Source organism: Mizuhopecten yessoensis, unplaced genomic scaffold, assembly GCF_002113885.1.
Source record: "Mizuhopecten yessoensis strain PY_sf001 unplaced genomic scaffold, ASM211388v2 scaffold2435, whole genome shotgun sequence".
NCBI lineage: Eukaryota > Metazoa > Mollusca > Bivalvia > Pectinida > Pectinidae > Mizuhopecten > Mizuhopecten yessoensis.
In genome coordinates this window covers 350,303-361,558 of record NW_018404545.1, presented here as the reverse complement: position 1 = coordinate 361,558, position 11,256 = coordinate 350,303, and the positions used below count along the sequence as shown (strand labels likewise).

The window sequence follows — 11,256 nt, the reverse complement described above, 5'->3', positions numbered from 1 at the left end:
CCCCCCTCCCCTCCCCCAGATTTTAATAATTTTCGTCCTAAAACTGTTTGCCGATATGCAGACAACGTTACTTGTTCCCGTCCTTATGTGACGGCTCAGAGGCAACCCTCACAGGGAATAATTAAATAAAATGCTTCTAATATCAAATCGTTGCTCATTGTTAGAAATGAATGATTTGTGTTTAATTATTTAGGTTCGCTAGCAGCATCATGTAATGAAAACAAATTGTGTACTTTTAAATAACTGCTGGATACTCCCTACGTCAAAACGCGGCCAGCACACTGATCATTGATTAATTTGATAACTAGTACAAAGAGTGCGCCAAGTGTTTTATACCTGGGGAATCGTAGTTCACAGTAAGGTCCTGTTAGGTGTAGTTTGTAAATCAAGGTAGACCCAATGTGATTTATATGTCATGAATCATAAATGATTAATTACGGTAAATATTGTTAGACATGACAAACATCATAACAATAAAAAAGCGCTTCTCCAACGAGTGGTAGTTCGTTATCAAAATTATCTAGCTCGATTTAGGTATCGTTTAAATTGTATAAAGACACGAGTTTAACCGAGTGTCTTTTACAACTCGAAAAAAACTAGCGAGAGGCGGATAAACATGGTATCCACCATCACGAGTTTTAGAGACCTTTTTCTCCCATAACGTTCCTGTATTATATCTAAAGAAAACAAATGTTTCTTTTAAAAAAAACACTGTTCGTTTTTTCCGATTTGGGAAACAAAGGCAATGAACTATGACGTCACAATGGAAGATGACGTCGCAAGGCATTGCTACATAACGTCATAGTTAGAAAATTGACCAATTGAATTACGTACGGAAAAAGTTTATAAACTCCAAACAGGTTTATCCGATGAGTTTGGAGTGATACACCCTACAGTGGTTATGGGAAAATTATGTTTAAACTGACAACCCTATTAATATTATTACTGTCAAACACGACAACGATTTTTGGTAGATAGTATTATTCTTATAAAGGAAAGAGCTGTTCTTGTCGTCCTGGATTGAGAACCTACAGATTTTCATTATTTTTCGCGGCTCTGGTAGAGTGGTGACAGGGTTGATTAAGAAGACCTGCAGTGAAAACATAGGTCTTGCAATTTGCTAACTTGGGTACATGTTGTTGGGTTTACACATAAATTATCTTGTTTTTTTTATTTCCTCTGAAAGCACTGATAAGTTAACTTCGGAATCCCATTAAAAGTTCTCCGTGGCATTTACATGGATTCCGGACATGGGTGTCTCTGGAAGTCCCTCCATAGACTTCCTCCGTGAATTCCTTTATCGACTTTATTGGAACATTTCCACGGGAAACATTTTGAACTGTTCAAAGTGCCTGACATTCCCATGGTGACAAGACTCTTTTAGATTACCATTAATCGTACTGAGTAAAAATGGTGATTTCCAGTGCGATTTCTCAGTGAGTCGTCAGCAGTAAGCATACGTTTTACTAATTGACAGCTGACATTTTAAGAAACATTTTCTCCAGCACAAATTTTCTATAAGAATCATGTTTTCGTTTCTGTTCTCTACTTAGTACAATTTTGATGAACGTGGCGCACATGGAAGATTAATATCCCATTATGTAGTAAGATAACAGCATAACCTGTATTTTTTGGAAGAGGGAATATCAAGTACAGCCCTTCGATGAACTTGTCCTTATTTTGTGAAAAAGTTTGTAATGTCGGAGCCGAAGTTGTTTGTTGTTTGAACGATTTTACATGTTCACAACTACAACGATGTTCACACAACAGCTGAGGTCATGATGACAAGGTCCACAAAACAGATAAGATCATATCACGTCGCCGTCCACAAAACAGATAAGATCATATCACGTCGCCGTCCTCAAAACAGATAAGATCAAATCACGACGCCGTCCACAAAACAGATAAGATCATATCACGTCGCCGTCCACAAAACAGATAAGGTTATATCACGTCGCCGTCCACGAAATAGATAAGGTTATATCACGACGCCGTCCACAAAACAGATAAGGTTATATTACGACGCCGTCCACAAAACAGATAAGATCATATCACGTCGCCGTCCACGAAATAGATAAGGTTATATCACAACGCCGTCCACAAAACAGATAAGGTTATATCACGTCGCCGCCCATACAACAGACAAGCTTTCATAACGACAGTGTATACATATAAAGGGACGGAGACTAGCTAAGGTCATACAGGGCACCAAAACCAGACCCTATTCACGTGAAAATGTTAGGAAGCATTATTAAACAAAACTAATGGAATATAAAAGACTTCAATTTCAATACATAGCTATTTTTATGGAGTTGCAAAATTTAGCGTAGGCGGTTATCACACGCATGGCCACGTGAACGATTCCCGACAACCACGTACACCCTATTGCGATAAATGTCATTAAACAGATTGTTTTGTGCAATAAAACCTAAAATGTTTTCATGTTCCACAGTGTTTGTTTGACACAAAACAATCTTACATCCAGCGTTCATACAATAAATACGATATATGATCTATACTCGACGTCCTTACGTCATAGGCTCTCCCAAGAGAGTCTGACACGGGAGGTCAGTTCAGCCGTGTGTATTTTCGTCACATTTACGTCTACAGACTGTCTAAATTCCGTCATTGGCAAGTAGGCAATTGAATATGTACGATTTGTGCTTGTTCTTTCTATAACCTCATCTCGAACGAAAGAGATACATATGAGGACATCATAAAAAACTTTAGATACAGAACCGGAAACTAGTGATTACTATGTGATAAATCTGTATATTTACATCAAAATGTGACCGTAATTGTGATGCAATATTTTGAAGTTCCCAAAGGCCCAGGCTGATGATATTTGGCCAGAAGCATGCTGGGATGAAGGGCTATCAAGTTTGTTCAAATGAATGACCTTGACCCACTTTCAAGGTCACAGGGGTAAATGTCGTAAAATCTTCAAACGACATCTTCTCAATAACCAAACGGCCCAGAATACTGATATTGGGCCTGTAGCATGCTGGGATGAAGGGCTACCAAGTTTGGTCCTTGTCCGACATTCAAGGTCACAGGCGTCATATGTTTAAATCTTTTAATAGGTTCCTATGAATCAACCACTGATATTCTGCCTGTTGCTGTATTTTAGTCCACTTTTAAGATTACAAGTGTGAGATTAATACCAGGTGAGCGATGCAGGCTCATTGGGCCTCTTGTTTCATTATTTCTGAAGATATTGCGCTTTGAAGTGTGAACATAAACGTTCGGTACATCGGATCTGACATGTCTATTACGAATAAATGTATGAAACTGTGGTTGAGTGTTATTTGTAAGTGTCGGAGCTACACTGTAAGTTCCGACCAATGTATGTTGTCGTAAGCAGATGATTAGAGCTGCCGTACGGAGTATAGCAGACGCTAGACCGCCAGATCAGTAAAGCCAATGTAAGGGTAAGAGCATCAAAGATTGGTGTCCGGTACTAAGCTTTGTCATTACTGGGCATTAGGCGAGCACCAGACAGTAAAATCGTCGTACCAGCGATATGCTACATGGGTTAACATGTACCAGCGATTGCTTATGTGCAGTTTACGATCGACGTCATACCAACACACTGGAGCACGTTGGTGACGTCAGTGAATTACTAGTATGTTTCAAAAGTAATCAAGGACGACATAAAATCATTAATACCTAATTAATAATATCAACAAGTCAAAGATCCTATTTCACACAGTTGGGGGCAAATTGATATACTTGATTGCTTTGTATATTGATATAATGTTTAAGCTCGCGTTCATGACCTACATGACCTACTATTTTACTACCTTATTTGTTTATCCCACTTCAGTCTTATGTGTATACCCAGCTTCAGTCTTATTTGTATACCCCGCTTCAGTCTTATTTGTATACCCCTCTTCAGTCTTATTTGTTTGCCCCGCTTCAGTCTTATTTGTATTACCCGCTTCAGTCTTATTTGTATACCCCTCTTCAGTCTTATTTGTTTGCCCCGCTTCAGTCTTATTTGTATTACCCGCTTCAGTCTTATTTGTATACCCCTCTTCAGTCTTATTTGTTTACCCCGCCTCAGTCTTACTTGTATTTCCCGCTTCAGTCTTATTTGTATACCCCTCTTCAGTCTTATTTGTTTGCCCCGCTTCAGGCTTATTTGTATTACCCGCTTCAAATAGAGTCGGGGAGATGAGTATCTGAGTACATAGCAAGAAAGCATTGTGTCGTGTACCAGATTCGTGAAAACTTTTGACCGTTTTCAATTGCTGTCTCCACTCGATTATAAAACTCCTTCATGCGTTTGGGTGTAAGGAAGGGAATTTGCACACCATGGTTTTCAAATTACGTCAAACCCAATGCTTACCGAGGGTTTTGCACCAATTTGAACACCGAATGAGTGGAATATCTATATCCTTCACTGCTGGGAACGAAAATGTATTTTTGTCTCACTCAGGTCTCCAGAATTAACACATAAACAACAAAAAAGGTATCACTGTATCGGAATATTCCCGATTTCGTGACGTCACGTCATTGTTATCTCATTGTGACGTCACGCACGTCGAAACGGGGTGTAGTATAGAAATATTTCACCCCTTCTTATCTTGGATAGATATCAGATAACCCAGTCATCCTCGACTTCAGTGGATAATCCAGTCACCTTCGGCTCCATTAAATAATCCAGCTAAAATTGTCCCCAGCAGATAACCCGGTCACTTTAATCTCCAATAAACAATCAGGCCACCTCAACTCCAACAAAAGTACCTCGACAATTTCATTAAGAAAAGGATCAATGTGTCTCCCAACAACACTGGTTTGGTAGTGAGACAACAAGATTTGTATTTGTTTTTTTAACGGATTTGACTGTATCTCGGGCGCTCAGCCGCCTTTTTTGATGGCGATTTGATTTGACAAAAAATGGCAGTAACCGTGAACATTTGATTGGTATTCAAAATGTAAATACCAGGACACTACGTCACACTACACCCAGAAATCGACAAAGTGTCAACACATTTTAGTTTAAACATATTTTATTACCAAAATAGAGACAACAGGATTGGGCACAAGTTATTACAACATTATTTACGCCCTTTCCTCAAATGTATACATCAGATTTACAAAAATGGCACAACTGGGTATCAAATAATATGTATAATAGTAGCATTACAACAACAGAAACAAAAAGAGAAAGAACAACATTGAACAGTCTCACAGATTGAGTATAGAAGTATAAAATTTTGGCTGGTCTTTGTGAGTTTTTGCACGTTACGAAAAATATCATTATTTTGTTGAGAAGACAGAACCGGAATACCAGATAACAATATATCTAAGGAGGTTTCATTAACAAAATTTAGATTTTGAAACAATTCAAATCTCTGGTGTGTATAAACTGGCCATTCAAAAAAGAAATGATAGGCGTTTTCGCATGGAGATCCACAGATACAGGCGGGACTATCTACGATATTGACTCTAAATAAATCATAATTTAGGGAACTGCAGTTGTACCTTAATTAAGTGTGAATGATATTTAGTTTTCGTTCACCATAAGCAAAATAACTGGGCGATTTGGTGTCCAATTATCGAGAGATGGCTTTTTTTAATCTTCCTAAAGTGACTAATGATCTTTTAGCAGTATAGAAGTTGTTCCAAGAGCGAAGCGTAGAAGGTAGGAAGGATGAATTTGTACTAGAAAGTCTGAAATTTGGTATTACCAAATTCATTACTGTTTCTTAAAGGATATCTGACATTATGGTTTACTGTATTGGGTAGAATTTTGTTTAAGAACTGTCAACACATTCCATGAACACTCAATGGATGGCAATAGAAAGACACACTTGTCACTGCAATCAGGCCTCGTGCGAATTCAAAATGCATACAAATTACGTCCAATTTAGAAATGTTCTATCTGAGCGAATGGAAATGTCAATATCAGAAACGTTTTATTGTGGAAAACGGACACTTATGACGGTTTTATGTACAACGCAGAAATGTCGTCTCGGTCTAGAATCAATTCACCAGAGGAGAACTGTAGATAAACTGAACCTTCATCCAATTCGTTAAAGATCTCCAATGCATGTTCTACACTGTGGGATAGCCACAGATTGCTCTTCTGTCGGCCGACGGATTTGGTATTCTGTTCTACCTCCTATGAATATGGGTTTTTTTTGTCGAAAATTGTAGCAGTTCTTCGGGTATGTTCATTAACAAAGGCCGTTACTTGGCTATTCTGACACTTCAGTACTGTCTGTACACCGGGACAATTCCGCCCAGTCAAAAGTTCGTGCTTCGCCGGTAACACAAATATTGGCCGTGTTAATTTCACCCTTCACTGATATTTACTATTTATATTATGTTGGGTAACTGATATTTGCTGTAATGATGAATTCGCCTTCATTAATTTCCCGATGTAGTGTTAGAATTTAGAATGATGTTTTCATTTAGACCGACACCGTCGAGGTGTCATTGTTGACGATATACTTTTAAAGGACAGTTATGATTATTCCTTCATTTAATGAAATAAACTGTTATCTACAAATATGTTTTACAGATGCCCAAACGCGTGGAGAAGAAAGCTGGGGGTCTGTACCTCGACAACAAACGTCGGAGCAAACCAGGTATGTTTTTCCGTAAGGGCAAATATCAAGTCATGTTTCTTTAAGATACAAATATCAACATATATGTCTTCCCGCGGAGGCAAGTATTAAATGGCGGTTTTTTCTGTGGGAGTTAATTTAAAGAAATGGCTCTCTGTGGGAATAAAAATCAGGTATACTAATCCAAGGTACAATCCAGGTAAGTTTATCTGATTCCATAATAAATGAGCCTAGCGGTGCCACAAGAATGATCAGGTTGATATATTGTTGTCTGACCGAAGGCCTTGAAACCGCTATTCACCCTCTTTCCCGTGATCTGTTATTACCGGAATATCCAAACTAGTCTTTATTGGATTATATGATATAACGTCGTAGAAAATGTTAACATAAAAGAACAGGGCTTATCTCGGGAACCATGGATGGTATTTAAATAATTAAAGTCGTGTGGAAGGACGTATAACGTTACATCATGTAAGAATCACATACAGGTTGTTCTTTAAGTCACTGCGGCTATCAGCATTCATCTAGAGGTCTGTGTCTACGCTCGCTGGCTACGGTGGGGATTGTAGGCGTTAAAATCATGTAAAAATTGTTTGAAAACGAACTTGATTCTCCGTAAGTGTAACGTTTATGCTGTTTTACAAAACATATCAGACTGGATTGGGACATTTCGGTCATGTTGTGTTGCAGGCAGTTACTGGAAGCAGAGGTATGGCGGTGACAAGTCCTCGGATGAGTCGTCAGACAGCGAATCTGAGCAGGACAGTGAGTCATCTCAGTCGGTCAGCAAACCTTCTTCGTCTTCCTCTTCATCAAGCTCGTCCTCAGAGGAGGCATCCTCCCAAGACGAATCCTCAGAGGAATACTCCAATCACATTCCACAGAAACGGCAGAAGGAACTGCCCGAGGCGACTATTGATCTCTTGCCTCTTCCTGAGGAAGGCGGAAGTGAATTGAACACGGGAAACAAGCGTTTCCGGGAATCAAGGACCCACAAGAAAAACGCTGGAACCTACACAGCGTGGGCACCGCCTGCATCGTTAAATATCCCTCAGCAGGTAGCAGTATTTTACTCAAAATGCAGCATGTAAATTTATAGAGATTTGGAGAAATTAATGTTTTTGCGATTTTGCCCTATTGTTAATTTCCAAACCTGTATACCGATGTTTAGATATAACTAAGACAACAAATAGTTTAGACTATTGAACTCGTCTCAGTTTATTTATATACATCCATATATCACTATAATGTGTTTGAACTACCAATCAGATAAATATCATCCCAACAAAAATAACCAGCTATTCGGTAATTTCACATCCAGCAATGTCGATTAAGACAAATAATTGTTGTCCACATGATATGTATTCCTAACTAGCTGGAACATGACGCCGGTAACAACAAGCTCATCCTGGAGAGTCCCTTTATGAACTCAATGCCGCTATTTCTCCCTGGGGACCTGAAAGGAAACAAACCCAATGAACTGACGCCCGAAAACCAAGCCGAAATGATGGCACTTGCGCAACTGGAAGCCGAGAACGAGTCCGAAGGCGAGAGCGAGGGGGAGGAAGAGGAGGAGGAAAACGTCCCAATCAAAGACATGGAACAGCTGCAATCACTAGAAAACAGGGAACGGAAAAAGGCGGAGGAAAGGGCGAAGAAAGAGAAGATCTCGTCTGAAGTGAGCAAGTCACAGTTAGATTCAGAGGAGGTAAATAGCTCGTCAGGACAATTTTACATTAGGGAGGGCCCTATAGAAGATTAAAGTCATTTTTGGTTTTTATTTTCGTCAAAACTATGCTGTGTTTGTATGTTAAAACCATTATTTACATCTGTGTATATGGTGGCTGGGTGACTTACTCTTTCTCTATGTACGGCATATCAGTGGCATCTTACAGAGCAGATGAAATAGAGCGAATTTTCAGAGCGACATTCATGGTTCGAGTACCGCTTACATAGACGAGAGTGATCATACTAAAACGTCAGGTCCAAAAGACAAGGCGCAGAATGTGGTTGAAACACGATTATACTCGTCCCTTGTAATTATCTGGTGAAAACTACCGACAAATTACGTCAAATAAAAAACCCTGTAAAAACGGGAGCAGTCTATAATCAAATTTTGATAACATTTTACTGGTAAATTCAAATTGTCAGCTGTCAGGGAGAAGTTAACTAAACTTTATTCAGATTATATATAACACAATAATACGGTGGTTGAGACTGCTGACAATAGTGCATGGCATGTTCTTCACTACATACAGGCAGTTGTTGTCCTGTGTATTGTATATCAGTATTTCATTTACCTGTACCTAATCCAATCTATATAAAAGTATTCGTTTTACTGACTATATCCCTGCTGATTCTAATGCTGTATGATTTAGGGAGTTTGTCAGCCATGTAAAGTCTGAAAACCAAAACACCCCAGCAGAACATCTTCTTCCACTGTTTCCAGGGGTGCGGACTGATTCCCTCGGCAATTTCCGTAACTTCCTCACGGAAATGACCGAACGAATTAGTTGGGAGGCGGAGCTTGTTGTACTGATCCGATTTCACCCAGATATCATCGATCTTGAGACAACTGTATAAGCGATATTGAAATAATAGTAATGGCCCGCGATAGGTTTTCGAAAATTACGATTGTGCATATTGGATTGTGCGTTTTCAATGTCTGTGCATTTTGACAAATTTATATTTATCCCCAAGTTCATCTTTGTTTACTAATGTGTTTTATATGCAGTAGTTATTATATAGGGTATCGATGGTATACATGTACCTGTATATATAACATACTGTTATATTTCCCCGAATTCTCCTGATATTTTGTTTTGGTTTACTATTTCAGGGAGAGCTGGTGGCCTTGGCCAAAGACGGAAGTTCAAAGCACAGGGCTGGGGAAAAGTCCATGTAAAGGAATCACAAGATGACAGATACAATACATTTGAAGAAAGAATATAGATTTCACAAACTGTTGCCGAAGATCACCTTCAACTATTTATTATTGTGTAAATTGACCAAAGACTGGGTACATATTGAGTGTCACCAGTCTGTACCATTGTTGTATTATTATTATCGTCAGAGAAATCCTCCCACAACCAGCAAATCGAACATAGCAATCCTCTTCACTCTAGTGTAAATCGTAGCGGATAATAATCAGTGTTTCATTGTGTTTCTTAATTATAAAAATAACAATATCTTGAACAAAAAGGATAATAAACAGATAGATATGGAGTACATTTGTGACCTTTACATATATGAGGAAGAAATACCCGTTGATACATTGTATTGTCTAGACACAGGTTTATTGAAACGCCATGTCTTTACAGTCCACCAATACCATAGTTCTTCTATATAAACAAGTAATTAAATTGTTATCTATAAGTAAATTGATATTTGACAAGCTGCAGTCCATGCTATGCCCTCTGTGATGATGTTTCTACTCGAAAGTAAGGCTATATAGAACAAAATAATGTTATCAAGTATCTTTTTATAGGTTGATCAAGATAGATTGTTAATTCGAAAGTTAACTATGAACTATATGTGTTTTAATTCTTCAACATAAAAATTACACAGATATTTATCTAATGGACCCGATTTGATGTATATATCACTTACTTTGTACTTTTACAATCGAATCTCTATGTGTGTTCAAAGAACTGATGATACATTCCGTATATTGTAGGTCCCCAAACATGACCACATCACCACTAAAAACATTTCTAATGTGAAGTACTATGTTGTCTTGGCTTTTTAGAAAACGCTTTATCCAGTATTCAATGTATATTGACATTGTGGTTCTTTGTGTGTCTTTGGAGAAAACTCAGAAGGATGCGTTGTGGATCCCAACAGTTGTCATTTGTTTGTATAATCTCGGTCGCCCACACGTCTGATCTAGACGAACAACGCATACGGTGGTCAGTACGTGCGATGTTTCAAGCTCGTCACTTGATACCAGTGAGACAAGTAACTCAGCAGATTCTTATTTGGATACTGTTCGTGTATTAAAGGCATAAAAGAAGGAGAAATGCAATGATTATTATTTGATATCGAAACCTAACACCTTTCCATTTTCGCAAATTAAAAGTCAAATGATACGATCGTTTTTGGCTTCAGTATTGATGGAATGTCATTCTTTGATCTGTTTTTTAGTCTAAGCAACCTTCTAATTGATATCGGAGTCCAGTTCTAATTATAGATACATAATCATGTAAAAGTAGCCATCGACAGCGCTAATCTTTTACAGAAGTATTCGTGGTATTCTGCCTCGGAAAATAAATACAAGTGTTTCTGGTTTTGAAACCCGTGGTCACAAGCACCCAATCAACACCGGGTGGCAGTAAATGCTTTTAATAATGGAAGATGGATAGCATTCGCTTCATCAGAGATATGATGTTGAGTCTGCGGACGACTTGACCGAGATACCTGATGACTGAAGATTGTGATGTTTGAGTACATTGTACATAGGTAATAATAATGTGCCCATGTTGTACATAAACGCGTTTCGACCTGTTGGCCTTTTTGTATTATTTGTAAAATAAAATGTTTATGTTTGTTAATATCTTGACCATTTGTCGTTGCATTTTAACATTTCTCTATGGTGAACATGTTAACAAAGTGTTACAATGTTGCAAATAGAGGTTGAGAAGTAATGTTAAATCAGTATCTGTAGGTGCACCTAGATTCA

General features: G+C 38.4%; 1 protein-coding gene across 1 annotated transcript in view; it reads left to right on the top strand.

Annotated features, from left to right (window-relative positions):
- The window catches only part of LOC110445986 (FK506-binding nuclear protein-like), a 56,743-nt gene extending 46,150 nt beyond the window's left edge, over window positions 1-10,593 (top strand). Inside the window, exons 5-8 of the mRNA XM_021490909.1 lie at window positions 6,533-6,599; window positions 7,269-7,636; window positions 7,954-8,286; window positions 9,418-10,593. Of these exons, the coding sequence (XP_021346584.1) occupies window positions 6,533-6,599; window positions 7,269-7,636; window positions 7,954-8,286; window positions 9,418-9,483 (834 nt within the window). The 3' untranslated portion in view covers window positions 9,484-10,593. The remainder of the gene's footprint in view (window positions 1-6,532; window positions 6,600-7,268; window positions 7,637-7,953; window positions 8,287-9,417) is intronic.
- The last annotated feature ends 663 nt before the right edge of the window (window positions 10,594-11,256 follow it).